The 11,552-nt window shown below is 36.6% G+C and overlaps 1 protein-coding gene across 1 annotated transcript; it reads right to left on the bottom strand.

Moving 5' to 3' along the window:
• Window positions 1-7,396: 7,396 nt before the first annotated feature.
• On the bottom strand, window positions 7,397-11,552 carry LOC108038347 (polyserase-2-like). Its single transcript, XM_044461067.1, has 8 exons — window positions 11,348-11,552; window positions 11,247-11,292; window positions 11,030-11,193; window positions 8,600-9,107; window positions 8,510-8,538; window positions 8,403-8,451; window positions 7,843-7,976; window positions 7,397-7,784 (listed from the first exon to the last, which is right to left on the bottom strand). Exons 1-8 carry the CDS (start codon window positions 11,550-11,552, stop codon window positions 7,426-7,428), a joined length of 1,494 nt encoding a protein of 497 aa, XP_044317002.1. The 3' UTR covers window positions 7,397-7,425.

Below are 11,552 nucleotides of genomic sequence, written 5' to 3'. Positions count from 1 at the left end.
TCGGGATGGGGTCACCAAAATCGGACAACTTGGCCATGGGAACAATCGGGTTATATTTTAATAACTTTAAGCATGGCTTTGACATAAAGATACAAACAAAATTAAAAAATATATATATATTCGCATAAACGGTGAGTTATTTTTATATAACTTGGTCTTGGAAACTTGTAATGATTAAGCACCTTATTTCAGAAGCAAAGTGTCAAGTTTATCAAGAAAGTTTGACGAAAATAGTCTTCTTATTTTTAAGTTGATGACTTAAAATTAAATAAATAAAATTGAAATGTAAATGTTTATGTTTAAGCTATTAAATTTCACTATTTTGTATACACAAAATAAATTCTTTAGTCATGAAAAAAATTTGTAAAAATAAGCCGATAAGGTTTTTTATCAAATTCAGTTTAATACTACCTTAAAAACCAAAGCACGTTACATCAATTACAATAATTAAAAACCGGAAATAATAAAAATTATACAAAAATGTTATCGAAAACTTGCAACGCAGGAAAGTAAATATTTGTATGCAGATAAATCTATTTTCGATTAATTGTATCATATAAGCATTATTTAAAAATACTAATATAAAGAAATAAAACATAAATGGTTATCGAAATGGTACTTCTGTCCAGAGATATTAACAATTTTAATTTATATTTCGGATCATATTTGTTAAAATTAATTAGAATCAATGCTGAATAAAATCATGATCATAATTAAATCTTAACAAAACAAAATCATACGGCATAGAACAAAATGATTGCTGTAAAATATTTGCCAGGGTATTTGGTTAATGGGTAACAACTAGAAAATATTTGAATATAGGAAGCTTGTCTCCGGCAATGAAACAGTCTTCACAAAAAGATTTTAATTTTTGAGTTTTGTTCACATTCACAGCAGTTGTCGTTGGATAAAACCATTGCTTATTCTAAATGATCAAAATCCATAATTTAATCTTAAGCCTCGAAAGCAACATACGATTAAACTAATTTGTAATAAAATTTTGTAAAATTAGTTTGTCTGACAGGGAAAAAAAAGGTTTGGTTTTTTTAAAGTCTCTACTAAAATTGGTATGAAGATCTGAAATGTGGTAACTATTTTCGGTTTTAAATGCAAGGGTACACTGACTTCGATTCGACGATGCCAGCCTCCTCTCTTGTTCTGAGTGTGAATTCGTCGACTTATCGCAACTCTGTCGAACACGCACTTGCATCGTCATTTGACAGATATGCCGTAATAAAAAGTATCTGGCGGAAGAATTTTAATAAATTTGCGAGCACATCAACCACTGCCGAGAAGGTGTTTGGGTGCTGGAGCTGGAGTTGGAGTTGGAGTTGGAGCTGGTGCTGGTGCCATACACATGCCTTTGGCCCGGAAACAGATCCAGAAGCCGGCGCAGGGCGACATAAATTATGGCTGAATATGAACCGCCGAGGGTTCGGGCCATGACCACAGGGGCTTCGCTTCCACCCTCGATTGGCACTGGAAATGGGGCTGGAGTCGGGGGAGGGTGCTCCTGGGTGCCAGGAAATGTGGCGAAACATAAAAGTGAGCAGCATCGAGCGCATAATAAGCGAATTATGGAACGTTTAGAAGGGTCACAGTGGAGCCGAGTTCAGCCCGTTTCCCGGCAAAATATTATATATACATCCCCTTGGTACATCTCGCCGCGGCCCTGGCCAATGCAAATTTACATTAATTTAGGCGGGGCACTGAGCCCAACATTCAATAAATGAGTTCTATTACGACAACGAAGCGGTAAAAACGAAATTTTATAGCCCAACCCAATTTACAAATGACTTGTCCTCCCCGGAATAGCCAAATCGGCTTGCCAATTGAATTAGGCCAAAGGCGGCTGGCAGATAACATCAAAGATGTTCGTTTGATTAGGCCTCGTCGGGGAGTTCAGCTTAAGGTGACCTCAACCAAACAGGGTCGCAAGTAATTGACGCGAAATGGGTAACCTTGATAAAGATAAGCCAACGGAACTGTGGCTGCTTATCAATTCAATTTAGTTAAAGAATCTTATTAACAATTTCCAATATATATTGAACTGGTATACCGTGTGGTTACCGATAGAACCCGAAAACCCGAAAATAAATATCGCCTGTGGTAATTCAGGACTCTTTCCTATAATTTTCAATATTGGAATATAAATTCTGAAGACCGTAGGCTGTAATAGTTTAAAAATGTTCCCTTTATTTCTGGTCTCCTGGGCACCTGGCTGCCTTTCCATATCTCATATCTCATATCCATTTATCCCATTTCCGCGTGTGTGACCCGCATGCTAAGCATTCTGCCTGTGATTCCGATGCAAGATTTATACTTAACAGAAGGCGATTCGCAGACCCTCGATGCCGGGAATTTGGGTGGATAATGGCTGTCGGGGTAGATGTCGCTAACTGACCAACACCAATTTCCCTGGGGTGTCGTAACTTTCGAGATATGAATGTAAAATAATTTCTCGCCTCGAAACTGTCGAAGATGGGTTGGTTTGTAATTTGTTACTCTCTCGATAAATTCGGGCCGCAATCAATATCGAGCACTGAGTCAAAGCGTTATTCAGCATACGAGCATTTTATTAAATTCACACACACAAAAAGTTTTCTTAGTCAAATTTACCAATGGTCATAGTTTTTGGGCTATTAAAAATAGTTTTACTATTATAGTAGGTTTACTATGTTTTGTATTACGTAATGTGTGTATTTAGTTATAGTCTTATACTCTTTTGAAATAGTTATTTTACTTTGAAAAATAGTTTCGCTAACGTAAGTATTTTAATATATTTGGTTGTTGCGTGATAACTTGCAAAGTAACTTTTAAAATGGTTGCCTTTTTAATTTACTCTGTCTGTTTATAATTTCCAACTGGTTCTGGCCCTCCACAAGTAAGACACTGATAAGTAGACATTACATTAAAGGATATTGTCTATTGAAAGACTTTACATACTTCGATACTAGCTAAAAGCCTTTCAAATGATGTTGGTAAAACTTACTTTTGAAAATAGTAATTTGATAATTTAAAAAAGTAAATCAGTTTTTAACAGAAATACTATTTTATAGTAATAAACAGTGCATAGTTGATTCAACATTTTCGAGGTAAAGGCAATTTACTATAAACATAGTAAATTAACCAGTATGCATGGGCTGTTGATTTCTAGCTTTTTTTAATTAAATAACCATTTTTGATGGTAAGCCTTTCGTAAACGTATTACATAACGTCTTACTCAAAAGTAAATATTTCACAGTCAATGAACCATCTTCAATCTGCAACTATTTTATTGGTAAATATGACCAAAGGCTGTTTTTTTTAATTTTATGTTTTTCAAGCTTATTCAATTTGCATCCCCAGCTTTGTAGACCTCCGAGCGAATGAATCAAATGAAAATCAATTATCAGCGAAAGAGGCTAAGCAAATTCCTCAGCAGACACGTGACCCAAAAATCACAATAAATCCGTTAAAACTCCACGGAAATACTTAACCCAAGGCTTTCCGGACGCAGCGAAATTTCAATAAGAAAAAACAAGAGGCGTGCCGGCATTTATCTGATGCCGTGGGTTGTGATGCGGGGGCGGATGCGGATACGGATGCGGAATCCACATAGCCACCCCAGTGGGCCGCCCATGGGCATCAGGTCCATCCTTGAAGGACGGCGCCTGGACTGACACATTATTAACTTGTCATACGAAGATAAAAACGCGCTGTTTCGCTGCACGAGATCAACATAAACGTCGGCGGCTTTGTGCCGCCGTAAGACCCTGCTCATCCAACTCCTTCCACAGTCCTTCCACCCCCTCCCCCCTTCCCCTCTGAACACCCCGCCGAATCTCCGGCGGGATGTGAGGTATTTGGGGGCAGACCGTCGAAAAGATGAAAAATTACTATAAAACGTTTTGTGGCATTTTAATGTCCACAAAACTCGCTTCTGTTCCTTTATGAAAAATTCAAAAGAAAAACAAAAGTTGGGAATGGAAATGAAAATCGGAGTGGAAGTGGGTCGAGATTTTATTGTACGCTTTCCTGCGGATATGCTTTGTGAGAGTTTTCCTGTTTGATGACATGGCGATTGTGAAAGCCACTGGATTCAATTTTCATCCTCAGCCTCAGCGTATGAAAGTTGGGGTTTGTGTCATTTGTCAGTGAGCAGACGGCCAGCGAAACAATGCTCTGAATATTGTTCAGTTCTTTGTGGTCAAACGAAACTATCTTATAACATACTACATAAGTTAAAACATTTAACAGGAAATTCCTAAGCTCCCTAAACAAAAAGGATGGCCAAAAAGAAGTGAAACAAAATCAATAATGAACGCCATTGTCTACATAGGCCTACAAAAAGCCATCCAAAAATAGAAACTATCTTAAAAAAAATACTTTAAAAAATCAGGAATTTTGAAAAAATACCTCTCATTTTACGCCATTCTCCTAAAGGGCCCAAAATCGGACAATCCGTTCACGTTTTAATTTCATTGTCAATGCTGTCCAGGCATCTGATTAACAAGCAGTTAAAATGGATAGGGAATTATCTCCTAAAAATGTACATCCAAAATACAGAATGAATTTTAATCGCTTCCGTAATGGTTAATAATTTCCTATCTGAGATGTACCCCATAATCCCAAGAAAAACCAAAAAATGTTATAATATTTTGCATTCACTTAATTTATACGGTTGGATGGAACATCAGTGGTCCTTATCCATACTGACTTCCAATTCAACCGTGCCAGATTTAATCGTAGTTTTTGTTTTTAAAACTTTTTTAAATACTTCAATTTAATTATTATGGCCCTCCATCTTGCTTTTATTATACCCTTGCAGAGGGTATTATAATTTTGGTCAAAAGTGTGCAACGCAGTGAAGGAGACATCTCCGACCATATAAAGTATATATATTCTTGATCAGGATCACCTCCTGAGTTGATATAGCCATGTCCGTCTGTCCGTCTGTCCGTCTGTCCGTCTGTCCGTCTGTCCGTCTGTCCGTCTGTCCGTCTGTCTGTCCGTCTGTCTGTTTCTACGCGAACTAGTCTCTCAGTTTTAAAGATATCGAATTGAAACTTTGCACACACCCTTCTTTCCTTTGCACGCAGTATATAAGTCGGAACGGCCGGGATCGGCCGACTATATCCTATAGCTGCCATATAACTGAACGATCGGAAATGCCATAACTTTGGTGTTTGTAAAGTTAGGAAGTTGGGATTTTCTATGGGTTTTACATTTGGCCAATAAATTTTACGTACCAAATTTTATAAGGATCGGCCGACTATATCCTATAGCTGCCATATAACTGAACGATCGGAAATGCCGCAACTTTGGTGTTTGTAAAGTTAGAAAGTTGGGATTTTCTATGGGTTTTACATTTGGCCAATCAATTTGACGTACCAAATTTTATAAGGATCGGCCGACTATATCCTATAGCTGCCATATAACTGATTGATCGGAAATGACATAACTTTGGTGTTTGTAAAGTTAGGAAGTTGGGATTTTCTATGGGTTTTATTTTTGGCCAATCAATCCGACCTACCAAACTTCATAAGGATCGGCCGACTATATCTTATAGCTGCCATATAACTGAACGATTGGAAATGCCATAACCTTGGTGTTTTTAAAGTTAGGAAGTTGGGATTTTATATGAGTATTTAGAATGCATCATATGAATAATTTTGGAGAATATAATTTACAGAGTATTCTGCAAGGGTATATCAACTTCGGCTCCGCCCGAAGTTAGCTTTCCTTTCTTGTTTTAAGTGGTAAGTAGTCCATGTTCGTTTGTCCTGTTCTACGCAAACAAGTCTCTCAGTTTTAAAGCTATCCATAAAACATTGTTTTTATACCCTTGCAGAGGGTATTATAATTTTGGTCAAAAGTGTGCAACGCAGTGAAGGAGACATCTCCGACCCTATAAAGTATATATATTCTTGATCAGGATCACCTCCTGAGTTGATATAGCCATGTCCGTCTGTCCGTCTGTCCGTCTGTCCGTCTGTCTGTCCGTCTGTCTGTCCGTCTGTCTGTCCGTCTGTCTGTTTCTACGCGAACTAGTCTCTCAGTTTTAAAGATATCGAATTGAAACTTTGCACACACCCTTCTTTCCTTTGCACGCAGTATATAAGTCGGAACGGCCGGGATCGGACGACTATATCCTATAGCTGCCATATAACTGATTGATCGGAAATGCCATAACTTTGGTGTTTGTAAAGTTAGGAAGTTGGAATTTTCTATGGGTTTTATATTTGGCCAATAAATCTGACCTACCAAATTTCATAAGGATCGGCCGACTATATCCTATAGCTGCCATATAACTGATTGATCGGAAATGCCATAACTTTGGTGTTTGTTAAGTTAGGAAGTTGGGATTTTCTATGGGTTTTATATTTGGCCAATCAATCCGACCTACCAAATTTCATAAGGATCAGCCGACTATATCCTATAGCCGCCATATAACTGATTGATCGGAAATGCCATAACTTTGGTGTTTGTTAAGTTAGGAAGTTGGGATTTTCTATGGGTTTTATTTTTGGCCAATCAATCCGACCTACCAAACTTCATAATAATCGGCCGACTATATCCTATAGCTGCTATATAACTGAACGATTGGAAATGCCATAACTTTGGTGTTTTTAATGTTAGGAAGTTGGGATTTTTTATGAGTATTAAGAATGCATCATATGAATAATTTTGGAGAATATAATTTACAGAGTATTCTGCAAGGGTATATCAACTTCGGCTCCGCCCGAAGTTAGCTTTCCTTTCTTGTTTTTCTGTTGAAAATAGTTTATTGACATACTGTATATACATAAGTGTTTTGGCAATGGAAAAATGCCATATTTCAAGTTTCTATGCCATAAAAAGTAAGTTCGCAGCGTTTTATCATTTTTTTTAGATTTTATTATGATTACATTGCTATCTTAGAAATGATTTATGAAACTTTTTTAGTTAACTTTCTTAAAAATAAATAAAAACAAGAAAGGAAGCCATAGTTTAGTATACCGTAGTTTATATACCCTTGCAGTTATTACAATTCGACTACATTTCGATTTTTATGCCTTTATTAATAAAAACAATCAAGCTATGCCGATTTTGCGCTGCATTTTGCCATCGTTTCTGACAAAACTATATATCAAAGGAATATTATGAAAAATAGAAAAACAGCAAAATAAATATATTAAAACGGACAGACGGACATGGCTAAATCGACTCTCCTGGTGATGCTGATCAAGAATATATATACTTTACAGGGTCGGAAAGGTCTCCTTCACTGCGTTGCAAACTTCTCACTAAAATTATAATACCCTCTGCAAGGGTATAATTACAGTGGAATTCTAAGTCTTAAGGTAAATTTTAAGTATGTAGAATTAAATTAAGCATAGTATGTATTATTATATAAAGAAATTAGTCGAATATGTTTCCCTGGGTGATATTGATGACATTTTATTATTTAAAATTTACAGTTTCCGTTATCCAATCCGCGTATGATGTAATATTTGTAAGAATGATCACATCGTTCTTCCTAAAGCTCACAATGCCGTGGAGAAAGAACTTGTCGCCCGACGACGTATATTCGTTGGCACCAAATACGCAACCTGCATATAAGCCGGAGGACGATTCATTCACACAGATTTGATTTTCATATATGACAAGTCCAATGGTAACACAGCAATGGTAACGATCAATGACGGTGAAGTTCTCATAATGAAGGGTATGACGCGCAGCAAAGGGAATGACAGTAAGCGATGTTGGTGGGTTCTCCGACATCTGAAGAGTTGGGCGGAAGCAGATCGGTGCCAGATTTTCTGAAGCAAGGTAACGAAAGTTATTAAGAAATGAAGTTGGTAAAATAAATTAACTTACGAGAATAACGCACATTTCGATCAAGTTCAAGCAAAGCTATATCATTTGCATAACTCGTGTTGAAGTCGGTGAATTGGGGATGCTTGTGTGCAGATTTAACGGTAAAGCTGACACCGCCGGACGCTCTAACAAGCCTGCATCAAATATATAAACAACTAATTGTAAATAAATTTGTAATAATTATCTTATATGATTCTTTTTTTAGTGCTTAACAGTTTAGTAACCGTTGCGAAATCAGATAATGAAAATATTGTTTATCATCAAAACAGTTCAAGTCATTGTTATAGTATATATTCTTATCTAACAAAAATAATTAAACTTATTTTAGTTTAAGTGGAAGGGAGAGCACACAAATTTAAAAACTCTTGATTATTTTTGATCCATAACAGTACGTGTCAAGGTCCTATTTGATCAGATAATGTCGATGCATTTGTATTAAGATCATAAGTCCATTTTAAGATCCACGCAATCAAATGATAACTTCACAAATAATAGCTTCGAGAAATTTCAATACAAATTTCAACTAGGTTGATATTATTTCATTGTTAATTGCTACTTACAATTTCTTTATATCTGTGGGCAAATTATGTACAATAGTAAGAACAAAGCCTAGAAATCGTTAATTAAAATGTTATCGAGTATTATGTTTATGATTGAAAATACTTACGATTTGTGATTAAGGTGGCAAAAGTAAACCTGGAATTTATAATACAGTCTAGAACACGTAAATTAAAATATAATCGACTATTAAGTTTACCAGTGAAAATCATTACTTCCATCAAAGCGAGTAGTTAATATTAGTTTCCAAGGTTCGTGAACAGATCCATTTTTATCCCAAGTGCTGCTGCAGTTCTCATCCAACAAGGACTCCTTATCCTCATCGTAATTGTAAGCCGAAATGGTATTTTTGATCCATTGTCTGAAGACCGTAACGTTCGCGTAGTTGGCACTAGCGTTGCAGAATTTGGAACCATAGCTAGTGACCCCGATCAATGTGGGGAATACGTGTCCCCGATATGTGATATTGGCGACCAGTGGACCACCTGAGTCACCATGGCAAGTGTCGCCTCTTTCGGCACCAGCGCAGATCTGCGATTCCTCGTAAAACCTTAAGCAAGATTGCGGTGTGTGGGAAAGATTGATGGTCTTAAGGATTGGACTTAAGTAAAGGTTCTCCGTTGCACCCCAGCCATATGCCGAGAAATTCACGATCGACGACGTTTTTAGCCCATCACCAGTGACAATGCAGATCGAACGGATATATTCTAATAGGGGGGGTATAGTATTAAATTTTTTTTTTTGCATTTTTTTTGTTTTAGTTAGTTTTAGATCGATCCGAGTAAAGCTTCCGAACTTAGGGGCAGTTGAACGTAGGTAAGTTAGCTCGTTTTGTATGGGTGTCCAAAACTTTAAAACGCTCTCCTGAAAAGTTGCCCGGATCGTTTTGAAATTTTGCACAGTTGTTCTCAACTAAATTCCTCAGGTAACGCTGTCAATTTTTTTTTTTTGAAATTTATTATTTTTAGAGCAACAAATATCTCGACGTTTAAGCCGAAAATCGGTGTTTTTGACTTCCAAGTGCCCTAAAAAATCGAAAAAAAAAAAAAAAAAATAAAAACTCGACAGCGTTACCTGAGGAATCTTGTTCTTTAACTAATGCAATTGGATTTTTTCATTTCGGATGATTCTGTGACCGGTTATCGTGTACATCGCAAAACATCTTTTCTTCGAGGCGCCGCCGGAGATTGCCTGTATCTCAGTCAATTGTTTTAATATTTTTGGAAGAATAAAATCACACATATTGTTTAAATGTTGCCCAATCACATGCAAAAAAAAAGAGCTGAGATTATCCGCATTGCCAATAAAATTTTTTTTAAAATATCAGATTTTTCACCGAATTAACTATACCCACCCCTTTAAGAAATTTGAAAACAATATTGCCCACAAGCTAGGCCGATAAAGGGTTAAAAAATCACTGAAATTTATATACAGTAGAATCCGTTTATATCGAATTTCAAGGGACCGAGGATTTTACGTCGTTATACCCGGAAGACGAACTAACCATATAAGTTAATTCAAACTTTGAAAGTATAAGTTTGTATGGGGAGCAACGAAGCCATTGAGTTTTCGTCGCAATAACCGGACGGACACTATAAGCGGACTCGTTATAACCGGATTCTACTGTATTTATAATATTCATTATTATAGCACGGGTAATGTTTCTTACCGATTCAATACTAAAAAAAAATATAGTGTATTTATGGGTTTAAAGTTATAAAACAAATTATTTAAAAAATAGTAATGTAAACGAGGACGAAAGTTAACCCTTTAATACCCTTGCAGACCTTGCCGAAATTGCTAATATTAAAAAAGTAGCGAAAAAAATAAGGTATACATAAATAAACTAGATTTGCATAGTTTCATGTCAATAGCTACTGCAAAAATGTCATGTATGTAAAAAAAAAAAAATGGAAATTTTCGCAGCCTTTAACAATTTTTCCCACGGAAGCTATAAGATATAGACGTCCGATCGGCAAGCGCTTTTACGCTGATCAAGGTATGCATAAATAAATAAGACTTGGAAAAATGTATGTCAATAGATTATACACTGCGCGAAATAACCTTAAAAAGATTAAGTTTTAACCGATTTCACACTATTGTTTCTATGGGAGCTATAGGATATAGACGTCCGATCGGCATGCGCTTTTACCCTTATCAAGGTACTATATGTACAAAAAAACGAGATTTGGAAAGTTGCATGACAATACCTTTTAAACTGCGCGAAATATCTTCAATTCTCGGAAGGTATATCCGATTGCTCCCATGGGAGCTATAGGATATAGACGTCCGATCGGGGGGCTTTTCAAACTTGATCTGCGTACACATGTTTTAGGACGGCTGTAAAAGTTTCAGATCGCTAGCTTTTAAGCTGAGCTCGCAAACGGTATTGAAAACGACAGACAGACGGACATGGTTATATCGACTCCCCTATTGATCCTGATCAAGAATATAAATACTTTATAGGGTCGGAAACGTCTCCTTCACTGCGTTGCAAACTTTTGACCAAAATTATAATACCCTCTGCAAGGGTATAAAAATAGTAATGCAAAAAATCCTCAAAATATCAACTTATTCTTAGTGTTTTTATGAAAGGTTATATATTTTCCTATGGTTATTATTAGCTTACCATTGTAAACCACTTCAACGCTCAATTTTAAAATAGCGATATCATTTTCGTTGGTAAAGTCGTTAAAATGGGGATGATGTATGGCCTTAATCACATCATAATTTTTTATTTCTGGGCACTTTTCTTCTGGGCAGGTTATGTCGTACATCCCTAAGCTCACCAGACTAAGCGAACAAGATTAGACAAACAGTTTTTTCTGCGTCGGCAGGGTACTTACAATTGTTGATTATTTTTAATGCAGTGGGCGGCTGTCAAGACGAAACCTGGAATGAATGCGATTAAATGATTGCCAGTTTACTATAAAACAAGTGTACGTACGTGGATGAACGAGCGTGCCTGCGCAAAAAAAATTAGTTCCATTGCTTATGGCAGCAATCCAAGGAGTAGTACCCGGGCGTGCATTGGTTCCTGAAGTTACTCTTTCTTCAAGGTAATCGTCACAATTACTATCCAAAAGTTGACGCATTTCATCGTGGCAGAATACCAAGAGAAACAGTCCCAAGAAAATCACAAAAGACGTCAT

This window comes from Drosophila rhopaloa, unplaced genomic scaffold (assembly GCF_018152115.1).
Source record: "Drosophila rhopaloa isolate 14029-0021.01 unplaced genomic scaffold, ASM1815211v1 contig_3, whole genome shotgun sequence".
NCBI classification, from domain to species: Eukaryota; Metazoa; Arthropoda; class Insecta; order Diptera; family Drosophilidae; genus Drosophila; species Drosophila rhopaloa.
The sequence above is the reverse complement of the archived record's forward strand: the minus strand, read 5'-3'. Positions and strand labels throughout refer to the sequence as shown.

Coding starts and splice junctions, on each gene's coding strand:
- LOC108038347 (XM_044461067.1), bottom strand. CDS start 11,552: ATGACGTCTTTTGTGATTTTCTTGGGACTGTTTCTCTTGGTATTCTGC. Junction 9,108..11,029: donor CGTTGAAGTGGTTTACAATG/GTAAGCTAATAA, acceptor CCCCCCTATTAG/AATATATCCGTTCGATCTGC. Junction 8,539..8,599: donor GGAAGTAATGATTTTCACTG/GTAAACTTAATA, acceptor TATAAATTCCAG/GTTTACTTTTGCCACCTTAA.